This window comes from Dunckerocampus dactyliophorus, chromosome 7 (genome assembly GCF_027744805.1).
Source record: "Dunckerocampus dactyliophorus isolate RoL2022-P2 chromosome 7, RoL_Ddac_1.1, whole genome shotgun sequence".
Classification (NCBI taxonomy): domain Eukaryota; kingdom Metazoa; phylum Chordata; class Actinopteri; order Syngnathiformes; family Syngnathidae; genus Dunckerocampus; species Dunckerocampus dactyliophorus.
The window spans coordinates 7,396,026-7,413,169 of record NC_072825.1 but is presented as its reverse complement, the minus strand read 5'-3'; the positions used below and the strand labels follow the sequence as shown (position 1 = coordinate 7,413,169).

Below are 17,144 nucleotides of genomic sequence, written 5' to 3'. Positions count from 1 at the left end.
CAGTGCAATGCTATAGCTATTCATGTAAGAACTTAAGTGATATTGGTTATCATCAAGAAAACCAAGGATGTTGCTAGATATCAGCTCTTAAATTAAACTCTTATAAGCTATATTTGTTATCATCATTATATTTGTCCTAACAAATGTAACTTTAGTTGTACCAAACATTAAAATGGATCAATAAACTGAAGAAACAATGGTGGTCTAATCATTTTTTCCCATAACGGTGTAAATATTTACAGTATATGTTCAGATTTAATAATGTTAACAAAAAAAAACATTAAGAGATGAACAACTTACAATTTTTTTTTAAAAATCACTTCATTTTATGTAAATAAATAGATGAATGCGACATTTATTTTAAAACAAAAATAAGATATATACTGTATATATATATATGTACATACAAATCCCTAGGTAATTTATGAAATAACTGCACTCAAAATATAGGTAAAGAAATATAACTTTAGAAATAAAAACAATATTACTTACCCACGATCATTGATGGAATCTGTTCAAAGTCAATTTTTGTAATGTATCAGAGGCAATTAAATGTAACTGTGTCATTCTATTGGAATAAAGTAGCACAAAATCTTACTGTGAGTACAGGCGAGCCTGTTGAAACGACCATGTTCACCAGTAGGAAAATGAAGCCTTTCATCTTTAGAAGTCTAAATTAAACAAACTCACGAGAACTCATTGATCTGCACTAAAGTACATTCATCATTTAATGTGATGCAGTTTGTTATAATTATCTGCCACCTTACCTCAATCACCTCTGCTTTCTTGATTGTCCAAACGGACTGGAGGAGAACTTATAAGGCCTCCTGTAATGCTCCCTGCATCATTACATCTTTTGTCATATGCACCTGTTGAAAGGCACACAATGTCCAAAACATTCCAAACTCACATGTAGACATCACCTATCCAACTTAAATGATCCGTGACCACAACAGAAAGTATCGATACAAGTTTAAAAAGCAAAAGTGTCAGTATCGAGATGGCTCAAACAGACTTTTCCATCAATGCACTTGTCAAGATTTGGGAAATATTGTGTTCATTGTTTTGTTTATGGTAATAAAGATCTTTGTGGTTAAGTATCGTATGTGTAAACCTGTGACTGTGGACAAAATTGGGAAACAAAACAACCATCACGGGAAACAAAATATTGTATTTCTTCATGTAGTGGCCAGGAATTTGTGTTTATTAAAATACAGACATCAGATTGTTATTTTGATTTTATCCAATCCCGAACAGCCACACTTGAAAGAAGCCCAAATTATATTACAACGAGACAACTTTTCTTATTTCAAGCAAAAAATTCTGCCAATGGGGTAAAAGTTGCTTGGCTAGAATTCTTATAAGTCGAATATTTTTCTTGTGACTGTTAGGAATACAATGAGTCCGAAAAGAAGCAAGTTGTTCTTAGTCAGATAGCTACATTTAAGTAAAAATGTTCTTATTACAAGGTAAGAAGTATGCCAGATGCTCTTATAAGATTTGTAAATTGAGATAAAATTAGCTTTTTTGAGGGTAGATTTAAGCACATTCTAGATGGAGGAGTATTCTTAGAATTTCCTATAGACAAACAACCATTCATAACTACGGGGAAGAGAATACCCATGGGGGGAGTGTGCGCGTTCCACACAGAGGTGTTCGGACAGAGATTTGAACATGGGTTATCTATTGTGAGGCCAATATGCTATCCACTCATCCACCGGACAGTTAACATCTCTTCTTGTCATGTTGGTTGTTTCTTCGCTGGTCTGAGCTTTTCAACAAGCATGAAGCAAATTATATGGATGGAACTTCTTTATTTAAAAAGAAAAAAGTGTGATTGTACCTAAAATTCACTAAATTTAGGAAAACCTATTGTCACAAACACTATCAGAATTCTTTTTTGGCATGATTTGAATGTAAATTCACTAGTTTTTAGATTTATAAACTAGATAAATAGAGAGTAATATTTTCTTGAATCAAGTTGAATAAATTTACACATTTACACAGATTTTATGACTAGATTTAATATAATAAATCTTGGTACGCTCTATGAAATTTGCTGTGCAGCCTTCCCATTGGCCCGAAATCAGCAAATATTTAAGAAATGGGACTTTTTTTACTTTCTTGAAATGTAGTTTTTGCAGTGTACATATATTTTCTGTGTGTGAGTCCATTCTCAAAAATAAAAAGTTTAGAAACCTGTTTTATTCTTAATTTAAAACAAATACAATTAGACCACCCTTGTTTCTTCAGTTTATTGATCCATTTTAATGTTTGGTACAACTAAAGGTACATTTGTTAGGACAAATATAATGATGATAACAAATATAGCTTATAAGAGTTTAATTTAAGAGCTGATATTTAGCAACTTCCTTGGTTTTCTTGATAATAACCAAAATCACTGAAGTTCTTAAATGAATAGCTATAGCATTGTACTGCCAAAAAATGAGCAATTTTGTTGTCATTGTTCTTTTTGTCCAAACAAAGGTACCTTTAGTTGTATCAGGCATTAAAATGAACAAGAAACTGAAGAAAGGTGGTCTAATTTCCATGACTGTATATATTAATCTGTTGTTGAAGAATAATCGAAATAATGTTTTTAGCTTGTTATTAGAAAAAGGAACTCATTTTTGAAATAATATTTTTTGTTTTTAGAAAAAAAAATGGTTGAACATTTTTTACTTTCTTGAAATTCAATTTTTGCAGTGTAATCTTAACCCTAATCATACCCTGAACACTAAACCCCAAACCTACTCTAACTCAAACTCTAATCCTAACCCCACCCTTAAACTAACTCTAACCGTACTTTGACTGAGGAAAAGAAGCTGCCTAATCGTTCTGCACACTTTGAGATGGTTGTCGATCAACGTAGGCCATACTCTCCATCATTGCATAAATATCTCCAGATATGCTTAAATTTGATAAGTATTCACCTTCATACAGCCTAGAGTTATAAAAGATGCAGAAAAAGAGTGATTATCAGGCTCTAAATCCTGACTTGCGTTATGTAAGTCCTACAAGGGTTTGCTTGATGAGGCTGCTGCAGAGATAATGGTGATGATTGCTAAGCCAGGTGAAGGTGATGGCTGCCATTGTAGTGTAACATTGTAAAGTACAAAGGCAACAAATACCAGCCAAACCCTTCCTTTTTTCCACATGTGTTTCTTTCATTGTGCTAAATTATGCTTTCATCAGACTTCAACGCATATATAAACAAGGTGGGCAATTTCCCAGTCTACACAAACAACACTACCGCTAGCACGAGCACATTTAAAAACTTGATAAATGTAAGTCATTTTAAATCATCGCAAGCTTACCAACATGGTTGCCAGGTGCATCAATCGCATTGAACTGCATTTGCCGTAAACATGAAGGAGCAAATGCATCCACCGTACCTGAAAGGGATAGTTTGGATTTTTGTAGTTGTAGTTGTATCGATAAACAATAACAATGAATTTCACTGATGTGAAACTGATGAGGGGTAGGATTAAATAAGCTTTGCTTCTTCCTACTCCTTTTTGGACATGCAAAATTGTGAATTTTACTATGTGATGTGCTACTGTTTGACTCATGCATGTTCAGGATTAAAATCATGAACCATGATAATAACAAGCCTAGTAGTGCTGTACAACTTTTATCAGCAGTCCGCAGTGCCATCTACTGGTCAACATTATTATTATTTTTTCCCTTTTTTTTTTCTTTTTTTTCCCTCTACTGGTCAACATTCAAACTGGACGCCAACCTGTCTATAGAGGCCACCTGTCTATAGCGGCCACTTTTGCAGACTCCCTCTAGTGGCCGCTATAGACAAGTTTGACTGTATATATATATAGGCTCCAGCATGCCCCTGCGACCCTAATGAGGATGAAGTGGTATAGAAAATGGATTGATGGATTTATATATATATTTGCTTGACAAAAATGCCTCCTAGAAAAAATCCGACCTCACAATCGGGCAGTGTTACTTTCTTTTGTTGTATCACTGCGCGCTCTCGCTTGTCCATTGTTTTTTACGTGGTGAAGATGGCTGTGAAGCCAATCTTTTGACTTAAGTGGCCCCACTAACTAACCGGAACTACGTTTCTAATATGTCCTGCTATCAAAGCGGCCCTTTCCTGTCATTTTTTTGTATGTGGCCCTTGGTGGTAAAAGTTTGGACACCCCTGCTTTAAACCATTAGAGCAGCAATGGCAGAGCTGCTTTGTGTCCACCTCTTGTCTTTTCATGTTCATCTTCTCTTGAGTCTGCACCTTCTTACGTGTCTCAAAAAAAAGCCACAAAAAGCAAAAGGGAGTTCATCCTCTGATGATGCTCACATCACGGCACAACTTTAAATTTGTGTTCAATGTGGCGAAGGAAATCAAATGGAACATAAAAGCGTAAAGAACCTTTAGCACACTCGTCACAAGCGTCTAATCTGGGGTCAACATCAAGTGTATTTCTGGTTACATAACGTCCATTATGACCACTGCACAAAAAGACGCTGAAATGAGCACAACAGCAGACGATGATGGATGTTGTCTGTCTGTGTGGGGTTACTGTTTTTTGCCACAATAGTCCCGTCTGGACGTCTGTCAGCATAGAAGAAAAAAAGAATTTACTATTTGTCTGCCATGTCTTTCATACCCTTTCAACATGTTCCCATGGTGCTATGTGAAAATGTTAAAAGATTCAATCACGTGTTTGAAACATCAGGAAGTACAACTTGAGGACTTTACTCGTTGATTACATCAGTTTGCACAGCATCATTACGTCGACTTGTAGGAGTATGGTTCTTCCATAGGGTGCGAGAGGTCCCGGGGGAGGAGTCACAGACAACGGTAGGTTCGCGCATGCATAAACACCTCCCCACGTGCAACGATGATGTGTCACATGACTACTGCAATCACTGTCTTGCCAGTTTTTTTCACTGTGTCAGTCATAGGTGAGTATTTCACAGGCCATGTTGTTGCAGAATGTAGACAAGACGATGCTTATTTACCGTAACCAGAGAAAGTAAACAAAACAATCAAATATTAATAAGTAAAATACCTATTTTTAAAATAATTGTAATTATCATTTATTTATTTAAATTATTTTATATTTTTACTTAATGTCTCTTTTATTCATGATAGTAAATGTGAAAGAAGAATATTATAAAGTATTTTTTTTGCATATTTATAGGGTGGTGTGATCAAAATGATAAAATTGAATTTTATGGCCTTAATTGTAAGACGTTGCTGTGCACTTTTAGCTCATCACCGCTAGGTGGCAATGTAGCCTTCTGTTTTGTCCAACTGTAAACTCACATTTCATTTGAAGTTTGATTGCAGAGGCTGTGTCAACATACAAATGCTCCAAACACTGAAATGATACAAAACCAAAAACACAAACCATACAATGCATGCAATGGGGAAATGCTGCCATTGAAAAATGCCGCACATAAGTGCTGCAGGATTGAAAGCAAATGCCAAAAGCACATACAAACCTCCAAAACACATGCATGTAGAGACATGCTGCAATTTCTGAACAAGCCAGTTAGCCAGGCTACTGAGGGCACCAGACTTTAGCTATATCAGTCTTTAAAAACATGCATGAGATACCCACAAGAAAGTTGGTAGAATGAAAAGGTACATTTTCTTTACGTCTTTGTGAAAGACTTAACGTTTATAATACTGTAAAATGTTATGTTTTGAAGGGTTCGTGACACCAAAACACATGTTGATCTTATTATTTTCGCTGTGAAAAATAACATTGACCTGTGTCATATGTCCTGTGTTTAATGTGTGCTCAAATGTTGACATTTTTACCGTCCGTTACCAGAGACTGGAAAAGGAGGAGCTTTTGCTGGAACACACAGAGGAAGCTTGTTCATATTTCCAAAGGACACCATTCAGATGCTTCGGCATATCGGCAAACTTCAAGGGACAATTGTTTCGATACTGACCCGTCAATGGAAATAAAAAGTCAAAAGACGTTCAACTGGTTTGACAAGAACAGATTATCTCTGAGAACAGATTATCTCTGAATTTAAGTAAAACTAAAATAATGCTATTTGGTAATAGTAGAAAGGACACGTACGACCAAATACAAATTAATGGAGTGGATATTGAAAAAGTGGAAGAATATAAATTCCTTGGGGTTGTAATAGATGAAAAAATAAGCTGGAAATCTCATATTAAATATATACAACAAAAGGTGGCGAGAAATATTTCTATATTGAATAAAGCCAAATATGTTCCTGATCATAAATCACTCCACACTCTGTACTGTTCCTCAGTATTACCATATTTCATGTATTGTGTGGAGATATGGGGAAATAATTACAAAAGCAATCTTCATTCACTCATTGTACTGCAAAAAAGATGGGTGAGGATCATTCATAAAGCCAAGTATAGAGAACATACAAACCCTTTATTTTTAAAATCACAGATATTAAAATTTGCAGATTTAGTATTCTTTCAAACCGCTAAAATAATGTATAAAGTTAATAACAGCTCGTTACCCAAAAACCTAATAAAGTATTTTTCAATCAGAGAAAATAAATAAGAGAAATATGATCTTAGAGGAAAATGAAACTTAAAACATTTATACACGAGAACTACGCTGAAAACCCACAGCATTTCCGTGTGTGGAATTAAACTATGGAACGGATTGAGCAAGGAACTCAAACAAAGTACAGAGATGAGCACATTCAAAAAACAATACAAGCAGTTGGTGTTTACTAAATACAAGGCAGAGTCCTGATTGTTCTGTCAGGTTTGTTATATTATTTTTTTTTTTAAATTTTTTTTTTTAAAATAATTTTCTTTGTTGTGTTTTAAAAAAAAGCTTTGTTCTTTTTTATTTATTTATTTAGTATTGTCATCATTATTATTATTATTATTAATGTATGTGTATGTGTATATATATATACATGTATATATATATATTTAAAAAAAAAAAATATATATATATATATATATATATATATATATAACTTTTTTCTTTTTCTTTTTTGGGGGGGAGGGCTATCTTACCGTTATCTATTATGTGTTATTCTGACTATCACTGAAAACATGACATGGAATGCAGGAAGTGAACAACATGTACTGTACAAGACGTAGATTGGATGAGGGGTAGGATTAAATAAGCTTTGCTTCTTCCTACTCCTTTTGGACATGTGGAACTGTGAAAAAAAAAATGACTCATGAGATGTATTCCATTGTAACCTTCATGTTCAAATAAACTAAACCAAACCAAACCAAACTGTGGAAAGGTGGAAAGGTGTGGCATGGTGGCAGTAAGTCAAACCACTGTTTTTCTACTAATATTCTCTATAGTAGCCAGCGTAGTGCTGGGCTAATGCATGCAAACAGCTTTTACCCACAGGCCATCAGGCTTCTCAACGAAGCACTCACAAACGCCGCACACAACACACACTCATAGCACATTTATTTATTTATTTACTTATTTATTTGTATATTTATTTGTATTAATGTCTCTTCTTTTTGTTGTTGCTTAATTTATTGGTATATATGTTTAAGTTTCTTATGTTCTTATTCTTTCTTGTGTTTTCTTTCTTTTCTTGGGAGAATGAACAGAATAAGATTTTCATTGCATGGTATAACTGCTGTTTTACCATGCACATGACAATAAAACTCTCTTGAATCTTGAATCTTGTTGATTAGTAACTGGCTTGGTGACGCAATGGGCCGCGAGTGTGGTATATGTTGTAGAGTGCAACAATAAATCCAAAAGGTCGTCTTTGATTGCAGCGTCACTATGAATTTTAGAATAATAATATGGGTTTTCATGCCAAATTGCTAGCTAAACAACAATCGCTGTCACTTGTCCTCAGCTATGTGCAGCGTGCATAGACCGAGCTGATACTGTAACTGTCGATGGCTATCACTGGCAGTGATACTCATCACAGCACTATCAGTGAATGTTGTTGTTGTTGTTGTGAATATGTCACTTTATTTGCGTGTGTTCATGGCAGTGTTTTTTTTAACCTGGTTGCCGGGAAGTATTCTTGACATGAATTACTAGCTAAACATGGACCACTGTCACTTGGCTTACTAGCCTATCTTGCAGTCGATCTGTCACTTTCAGTACGTAAATCCATATTTTTTTACAAGTATTATTCTAAGACTCTTAGAGTAATAGTATGGGCTTCATGCCAGGGCTAGATAATAAGCAATCACTGCTCACTCATATTGTATTTTGTAGTGTGCTTTGAGCTGTCAGTGTCACTGATAGTCAAAAAAACATACTTGCGGCCAATTTTTTGTGTGTTTATATCATAGTCATCACAACACAATACCATTGAATGTGTTATTGTAGTGAATATGTCACTTTCTTGGCTTTGCTGTTTGTTTGCATCTAGTTCCTTGGACGTGTCCTGCTCGTGACACCAGAACCAAGATGGCGGCGGTACAAATGGGGCTGCATGTCAAAATTGTGTCAAAGTCACCACTTCACTCCTGTTTCATAGTTGTTTATTTATCTGACGACAGTAGGACACAACTGTTTTATTAAGTGAGTACTTTCATTTTGTTATTGTTTTTTTCAAACTTTTTTTGGGGGTCAGGGGCCCTTTAAGTCTTTAAGTTAGGCACCCTTTGTAGCCTAACCTCCATTTTGTTCTGTTTTGTTTTCAGGGCTTGTGTGTGTCGTTGGTATGTGCAGCATTTTTCCGGTTGCATTTGTTTCATGGTGTTTGTGTGTTTTGGATTTTGGATCATTTCTGTTTGGAGTGTTTGGACGTTGCTGTGTGTTTGCCCCTGTCAGGCACCATAGACGATAAACAGGAAAAACCACAAGTTCTCATATTGAGGTTTTAGTCTAACCACCCACCAACTATACCACGAGCAACACTGACAACTAAACAATCAACTAAGTGCAACAAGGCAGCTTTCCTGGAGTTCTGCCTAATGCAAGAATGCTAAGAGACAATAAACCACATAAACCCTCCCCTACTGTAGATAGTTGACCGCAGAGATTGCATGTTTAAAAACATCTAGAATAGGAATCTTTGTGACACATTTTGAATCATGGCAGCAGCTTCATTGTCTTGTGAAACTTGTGAATGCTACAGTGACCTTTTTTTGCCTCATGTTCTGTTTGGAACATATCCACATCCAGTAATCATCCTGTCTGGGCTCCAGCTCAAACAAGGCAAAACAACAAGAGAGTATCTGGTCATCTGCTGATTACAGCCAGACCACAGTCGTCCACTTACAAACTCTTATCTACATCCAAAGGAGTCAGATCCATCGCTAGAAAATGGAGCAAACAAGACGCATCTTGTTCAAAGAGCGCACTGGGACAAAAACAACCACCCCCTCCTCCCTTGCTGCTGGATCACAGACATCCATCTTGGCTCGGGGATTAGAAAGTGGCCCGTGGCTTTCTTTTACGATGCCTTATGGCATTGATGTTGTGATTAGTCCTTCAAGAGGGCAAGACATGTCGGAGCATGGTGACGTGACATCACATCAGTCTTGTTTGTGGTTGACTCTTGCAATTACGCTGTACATTTTCTAGGGAAAGTACAAATGTGGCCTTTACAAAGGCACGAAAGCTAACCTGACCACCTGTTGGAACTCTGTTCCTTAGCCCTCGCCCAACCGAGCCCACTACTCTAAACCTAACCTACTCCTGACCCTAATCCCAATCTTAATGTCCAAATCCTAAACCTGACCCTACTATAATCCCTAACCTACCCTAACCATAACCCCCAACTCTCAGGTGACCAAAACCCCTTTTCATCCAGTCCTAAAACTGACCCCCATCCTAAACCATAATCCCAATCCTCTCCCCACAACCCTAACCCACCCTGAACCATGAACCATAATCCCACAATGTTTTTGTGTCCTTATATGATATTAATGTCAAATGAGTACAAAAAGCAATGTTGCAGTCCCTAAACTTTACTTTCCATTTATAGTTGATAAAACGATATCACTTCAACCGTCAGGATTCTTATTTGCTATTCTGATGCGCAACATAAAAAACTGCAGCAGCTCGTGAGTTAGAGCGAGAATAAACTAGATAAATTTCAAGGAGCAGAAGTCTTTTGCTGTTCTGTTTTCATGTGAGTGTGCAGCAGTGTCATTGGACTCTGACCTTCCACGTTGGACGCAGACAGCGTCACAACAAGACCACATGTTTACGACTAACTGTATTGACCCTGAAAAACAAACTGGCTGCAAATAACGTCTGAGCTTCTGGCACAAATCCGTAATAATAGACCTATTGGTCATCGGTGTTGCTGACTGTTTGCCCTGCTTGCCGACAGCGAGTGCTGCGTGTGGATTGACGGCGAGCCGTGACAAGTTGGATAAAGTCAACAATGTGATGCCCGTGGGAGGAACAGGAGGAACTGTTGTGTAGTGCACAACATGTCAGGACGAAGCCCGTGGAGTCAAAATAATAAGACTTGCCTCCCAGAGAGAAAGCACAACTCCTCTCTTATAACACCTTTTTTGTATTTACATTATTTCTAAAAGTTATGATTCAGTTTGTTTTTTGTTGATTTTTGTGATGCTTCTGTAGAAGGGCAGCGGTGATGGCAACGAGGGAAGGTGTGATGATAACCATAGAAATTTAAATATGAAAGCGGTATTTGTGTAGAAAAGAGTAGAGCTGTGTGACATTTTTGTTTGATGAGAATTGTGTTTATTCATGTTGAAAAGGCAATACAAACAATAAATAGTTGAGTAATTGAGCTTAGTAATATACATATACAATATTACGTAGTGTACAATTCAGATATTTATTTGATGAGGTTTCACGTTTCTAACTTTTGGTTGACTTTTACATGCCGCGGGCAAAGGACTGGTAGAGGGCCATGAGCTTTTCCTGGAGGTCCTGGGCCAATGGGTCTAGCTTTTCTTTCAGGTCTTCAGCATAGGGGGCCACCATCCGCTGCACCAGGTGGGCTCCCTGGCTCAGCTCCTGCTGGAGGTTGTGAGCCATGGGGGCGATGCTGTCTTGGAAGTTGACCAGGTGCTGGTCCACCTTCTCCCTCAGATCGTCGGTGTAGGGTCCCATCTGGTGCTGCAGCTGCCTGACACTCAGCTCCAGGCTGGCCTTCAACTCCTCGCTCCTCTGCATGATGGTCGCTCTCAGGGCGTCTGAATCCAGGGTGTCGGCGTAGGGGGCGAGCTCCTGCTTGAGCTGCTCCACCCTCTGCTGGATCTGGGATTTCATCTCCTCGGTGTAAGGCTCCAGCTTCTGCCTGACAGAGCTCAGCTCCTGGCTCAGAACGTTCCTCAAGACGTCTGCCTCGGAGCTGATCTTGGTCATCAGACCATGGGCTGCTGTGGGAAGCTTCTCCTTCAGAGTGCTTGCGTACCTGCTAGCCATGTCGGCACTCTCAGCCAGACGAGTGCTACAAGATGGATCAATGAGATGGCATTAGTCCACCGAAGGAGAATGTTATAACAATATCAGTTGGATTACAGTAGAGGTGCTCCAGTTAATCTGCCAGCGATCAATATCTGCCGATTTCCATGAAAAGCACGTGATCGGCATATGTCCATAAATGCCTTTTAACACTGAATGTAGCCAATGCTGGTCAACACTCGCCCGTATGTGCATGACAGAAGGCTAAGCAAATAACCCGAAAAAGAATTGAATTGATGGGACTAGATGACCAGCCTTTTTCACTGGGAGCCCCGCTGCCTGATACCTGGCAGTCTGCTAGAAAGCCATCAAACTAAGTACTCTCACATCCAAACTCCTTAAAGAAGGCGCCTCATCCTGTGTAAGTTTCACGAGTGATATATGTTCTCTTGAAAAACTAAGTCAAATATGTTTTTGTCTAAATGACGTTGATTTTATGGTTCCCTTTTTCATGTCATGTAGCCAATAGCAGGGGTGCAACCAGGAATTCTGGGCCCCATGGGAAAAAAATCATGTTGGTCCTTCCGTCCCTTTTTTAAAAAAAAAAATTGTGGGCCCCCTGGAAGTCAGGGGACCTTGGAATTGTACTAACTTTCCCCCTTACACAGCACCACGGGCCAATAGCACTCATCATAAATAAATCGACAGCATAAAACCCTGATTGGAGCATCCCTGGATTACAGTAATTGATGCACTGTAAGAAAGGACGGTACCTATCTGTGTAATTTATATACTGTATATATATATATATATATATATATATATATATATATATAGTTTTTTTAAACAATATATACATTGTTTTGTTTTTTTTGACAAATGCATTTGGCCATGATAAACAGTATCGCAATCACAATACATAAAACTGATACATTGCAACCTGTAATTGAAGTACACAAATGTATAATATTTAAACGTAAATGTAACAAATAATAGTTAAACGGAGAAAAATGTTTTTTTTGCACATGGGCTTGGCCTATTTTTTTATCAAGTCTCCCATTTCGATACTGCATTAAATAGCGCCAGCTGGGGGAGACATTCTGTATTGGTTCAAAAACAACAATTCAACTCCTGTAAAATATCAATATCGTGAACTGATACTGTAACACAGTTGTTATCGGCGCTTACTTGACTTCCTCTCCAAACTGTGACTTTTTCATCATCTGCAGGGTGTCGTCAGCCGTCTGGGTGGCCTTGGCGATATAGTCCCAGAAGGCGTCGGTCAGGACCTCCAGCTGAGGCTTGGGAGCGTCGGCAGAGAAGAGGTTGGCATTGCAGCCTGAAGCATGGAGATGTTTGATGAGTATTATTGTTGTTAAAAATGACATCAAAGTGTTACAGAGTTTGAGACTTACCAGAGAACACAGCAAAAGCGAGCACCACAAAGATCCTCATGATTGCGTCTTGCTGGAAAAACAAAAGGGAATTGTTAGTTGAAGTGCAGTTTGCATGCACGCTTCTTCTGGGCCTGCAAAGTCCTCACCCGCACTTTGTTGCGCTACAGCGTGTGTGAGGGTGTACTGCTGCTGTGAGTGTGTGTGTGCATATATACTGAGCATTCATGACGGTTGTACACCAGGAGGCAAAGTCCAGGAGTCCCTGCCATGTTGTCACAAATAGGTCACATGACCACTGAGGTTGCGCACAACACATACCTGTACTAGCCATCTTTGGAATAAATGACTTTAACGGATGACAGCAGCTTTTTCCTCTTTATATCCAAAAGCAAAGATTGCTGTAGTTAGGGCAAATAAAAGGCACTTAGGATATAGCAATCATTGGGCGCAAATGGCGGCCAGATAATGCACGATTTTTATTATTTTGGTACCACTGGACTTTGAAACAGGGTTGAGACCAGCTCGTCTTACGGCCTTCTTGATGGAACTGTTATGGTAGAAAATTGAAGACTCCACATATGAAATACGCCAAATTAAACCTCCAATTAGTCAAGACCATGGGTGCCCAAACTGCAGCCTGGGGCCCCTTTTGAAAATATCAAAATGGCACAGCACATTGTAAAAACACAAACAAGAAAACAGATAAATAACAGCAGCAAAGGCAACAAAAGTGTTGATTCGTTTTGTTACCTATGAGACAAAAGTGAGAGACGGGGTAGAGCAGAAAACACCACAAAATAGTTGTGTGTGTGGCCATCATAAAGTTTTTAATAACCTTTAACGTTTAAATAATCAGGTGAGTCATGTCAAACCACTTCTTTTTGTACGTGAATTGTCTCTCAAGTTGAAAACAAAAGTGAACTGCTGGAAAACAAAACAAAAAACTCAAGTGCTCATGTTAATCTTGATATGAAAATAACATTTAAAGGCATATTCTTGTGTTAGACGTGTGCTCGGATGTTAGCATATTTACAGTTTTGTACACTTTTCGTCACTAAAACCAGTCTTCTTTTGGTGACTGTAGAAGACAGAGGAAATGACTTAGCCTCAAGAACCCTCCCACCCGGAACTACCAATGAAATGCATGGAACAGAATGTATTGTTTGTTGATTTTCCGTTGCTGGTCTATATATTGGGAATTTTGCACCTGCTCATTGTGTGGCAGGCTTTTGCTCGAACACTTGAGGACACTGAGTAAGCCTGTTCACATTTGCAGTGTCAGATTCTTCAGTGTTGCGTTCGGCACATTTCGAGGACAGGTTGTTTGGATGCTGTGCCTCAGAAAAAGGAATGTTTGGGGACTGAATGCGTATCACCCGAGGGCGCTTCTACCACTAACCGTCCCGACTATCTTTCCTCGACCAAGACCGGGGGAAACACAAGCAATGACATGGATGAAAATAAACAGCCAAAAACACAAAAGACGTTCGATCGTGGAAACACGTGCCAAGATGGCAATAAGGAAATGCACATTTTTGTACTAGATATCTAATATGAAACTTAGAATGATAATATGGGTTTCCATGCCAAATAGCTAGCTAAATGGCGACCATGGCTCACTATGGCTCACTCCTCTTGTATCTTGCAATCAATCTGTCAGCGTCACTAAGAAAACCCGCCTTTCTTCTCCTAACAAACACCAAGAAGAATGAGAATCAAACTTGTTTGCCGTATGGGTTTGAATTAGGGGACAAAGTGTGTTGATGTCACCAGTGTTCCTACTTGAGTGGCTGACGGTGGCACGGTCTGCTGACCTTTGGGCCGACTGACTCATTGGGACCGTCATTGGAACTTTGACCCAGAAGGAGAATGTATGCATTTCTGGCTGTGTTAGCTGGCGCGCTGTGACGGTACATCACAAGTCATTACGGATTAAAAAAAAAGAATTCTAGTAAAAATGGACAGAATCAAACGTTCCATGAACAGCAAAGCAATGATGACAGCATACGTGCTGAATGTGGTGCTGCATACTGTATGTGTGAGGAGGACATCAATGAAGATAGCGGGGCTGAGTGACAGCGAGGCAACAAGCACCTGGACTTTGGGATCATTAGCGTCCGCTTGGCTATAAAAGCTGGAGGAGAGCATCAGCTGAGCAGTAGCACTGCAGAGTTCACTCGCAGATACTCTCACAGGTAAGACAAGACACTTTCCGCCTGCTAAATGCACACGCTAACCTGCTTGTCATCTTTTTTTATATAGATCCAACAACCATGAAGGTCCTTGCTGTGCTGGTTCTGGCCCTCTTCACTGGTGAGTCAATGACACCCATTTGTGTATTGGAAATGTCCAAAACCTCACCTTGATGCTGGAGTGCTTTTAGTACACACACAGTGGGAACACACTGTTTTGTGTCTGCAGCTTTAATGCCAATGAGTGGTATTTGTCTCACACTGAGTGTGTGTCTCTCACAAGCGCTAATGTGTACTTTAGCCACTGTAACGCTCTGTCCAACGTACAGATGCCATAGATCACATACAACCTGTACAGATTTTGTGGGTTCACTGTCATGTACGAGGTAGTCGATTCTTTGGTATTTTGTACATAATTCTGAAAGATTCCGTTTTTGTTCTAATTAAACCTCTGCTACATCTTCGCTAACACCCCTCATTGGGGCTGGTCCACCTTTTGAAGTAATCAATGTGAAAAGGTTAAACGAAAAAGCCAAACAGGTGTAGAGTTCATCCTTGAAGCCTTTTTGAACTGATCATTCAGCAGGTGGTTTTGACTCCAAAGTCCAGAGACCCTTTCGTAGGAGAAAAGTGGCAGAATTTCGAAGGATTTTACAGTTTTGTGACGAGTATATCTTGTACTTTTCTAAGTTTTGGTTGAATTCCAAATTTTGCTACTTTAAAATGGTCCATGAGAGGAAATGAGTTCCACCTTGGGGTGTAGGACCCCTAAGAGCAACACCAGAGACACTTTTGTGGCACAATTCTGTAGCATTCGTTTTTTTCTGGCGCCGTTGGCACTTCTCATGTTTGTCATCTCCATGCTTCAGGCTGCAATGCCAACCTCTTCTACGCTGATGCCCCCAAGCCTCAGCTGGAGGTTCTGACTGATGCCTTCTGGGAGTACGTAGCCAAGGCCACCCAGACCGCTGAAGACACCCTCCAAATGATCAAGAAGTCTCAGTTCGGACAGGACATGAGGTACAGCACGCTTGGGACGTCATTTAAGGCTGAGGGGATGTGTCCTCTCACGATCCTTTCTCCTTTTCCTGCAGCGCTCGTCTGGCTGAAGGTACCGACGTAGCCAACCAGTACGCTGTCACCCTGCACGAGCAGCTGCCCCCCGTCGCCAAGGAGCTGATCGCCAAAGTGAGCACTGAGGCCGACCTGCTGAAAGAGCGTGTGACCATGGAGCTGAGCAGCGTGCGCGATCGGCTGGAGCCCTACACCGAGACCATGAGAGTCCAGGTCCAGCAGAGGGTGGAGCAGCTCCAGGCCGAGATCAACCAAATCCTCACCATGGATGCTGAGACCCTGAAGATCGAGCTGCTGAAGAGGAGCGACGAGCTGAGGACCAACCTGGAGCAGAACGTGGCTGATCTGCAGGCTCAGTTCGGACCCCACACCGCCGACCTGAAGCAGAAGGTGGACCAGCACCTGCTGACCTTCAAGGAGAGTGTGACCCCCCTGGCTGAGAAGGTCCAGATGGAGCTGACCCAGAGAGCCCAGCAGGTGAAAGACCTGGCCACCCCTTACGTCGGCGAGTTGAGGGAGACCCTGGACCCCTACGCCCAGGACCTCCAGGCCCGTCTGATCGCCCTCTACGAGTCCTTCGTTAAAACCAACTAAGTCAGCTACAAACTGAAACATGAGCATGCAATTCTCATAGTTTGTCAACAGGGGGTGACACTAGCTCATCAGTATTTACTAATGTTCATGGAAACATTTACATTTGTACTCCGTTTTAGGTCTGTGACCACCAAGCAGTCTTCCATCGCTATTTAAATAAAGTGTTCAAAAAACAATCTGACTTGTGACTTCCGACCCCCACCAAGCACAAAACCGCATGGTGACAAGTTGTCTTTTTATGTGTTGGTTGGTTAGTTAGTAAACGCCAAACGGAGTTAATGGTACGGTCCACTCCTGAATTAGAATATCTCGGAAGCAGCCTGATAACAAACAAAAATTGTGATCTATTTGGTGGCATTTGTTAATGGAGAAACCCTCCAGTTAAACTACAAGTGTATTGACAGCGTGGCCACTTAAGCCCAACAATCCTTGGCAGACCCCCCCACACACGAACCAAACCCCCCATTTTCCTTCCATGTGCGACATGTGGTGACTAGATACTGAGCAGCTAACACAAAAGCCAAAAACATGCAGAGTCAATCCTTTTGTAATAGTTGAACAAAGTTCAAGTTCTTTTG

At 39.9% G+C, this 17,144-nt stretch overlaps 2 protein-coding genes across 2 annotated transcripts; one reads left to right on the top strand and one right to left on the bottom strand.

Moving 5' to 3' along the window:
• Positions 1-10,612: 10,612 nt before the first annotated feature.
• Positions 10,613-12,908, bottom strand: LOC129185138 (apolipoprotein A-IV-like). The gene is made up of 4 exons (XM_054781856.1): positions 12,853-12,908; positions 12,725-12,776; positions 12,498-12,648; positions 10,613-11,355 (listed from the first exon to the last, which is right to left on the bottom strand). The coding sequence occupies exons 2-4, from the start codon at positions 12,762-12,764 to the stop codon at positions 10,779-10,781; spliced, it is 768 nt and encodes a 255-aa protein (XP_054637831.1). The 5' UTR covers positions 12,765-12,776; positions 12,853-12,908; the 3' UTR covers positions 10,613-10,778.
• Positions 12,909-14,395: 1,487 nt separating this feature from the next.
• Positions 14,396-16,609, top strand: LOC129185225 (apolipoprotein Eb-like). Its single transcript, XM_054782021.1, has 4 exons — positions 14,396-14,901; positions 14,969-15,019; positions 15,768-15,918; positions 15,993-16,609. The coding sequence occupies exons 2-4, from the start codon at positions 14,980-14,982 to the stop codon at positions 16,564-16,566; spliced, it is 765 nt and encodes a 254-aa protein (XP_054637996.1). The 5' UTR covers positions 14,396-14,901; positions 14,969-14,979; the 3' UTR covers positions 16,567-16,609.
• Positions 16,610-17,144: the final 535 nt, after the last annotated feature.

What these genes read in the sequence shown, in the direction of transcription:
- LOC129185138 (XM_054781856.1), bottom strand. Translation starts at nt 12,764, where the DNA reads ATGAGGATCTTTGTGGTGCTCGCTTTTGCTGTGTTCTCTG. An exon ending in CGCTTTTGCTGTGTTCTCTG is followed by an intron (nt 12,649 to 12,724) that starts GTAAGTCTCAAA and finishes TCCATGCTTCAG; the next exon opens with GCTGCAATGCCAACCTCTTC. An exon ending in CAGTTTGGAGAGGAAGTCAA is followed by an intron (nt 11,356 to 12,497) that starts GTAAGCGCCGAT and finishes TCCATCTTGTAG; the next exon opens with CACTCGTCTGGCTGAGAGTG.
- LOC129185225 (XM_054782021.1), top strand. Translation starts at nt 14,980, where the DNA reads ATGAAGGTCCTTGCTGTGCTGGTTCTGGCCCTCTTCACTG. An exon ending in GGTTCTGGCCCTCTTCACTG is followed by an intron (nt 15,020 to 15,767) that starts GTGAGTCAATGA and finishes TCCATGCTTCAG; the next exon opens with GCTGCAATGCCAACCTCTTC. An exon ending in CAGTTCGGACAGGACATGAG is followed by an intron (nt 15,919 to 15,992) that starts GTACAGCACGCT and finishes CTTTTCCTGCAG; the next exon opens with CGCTCGTCTGGCTGAAGGTA.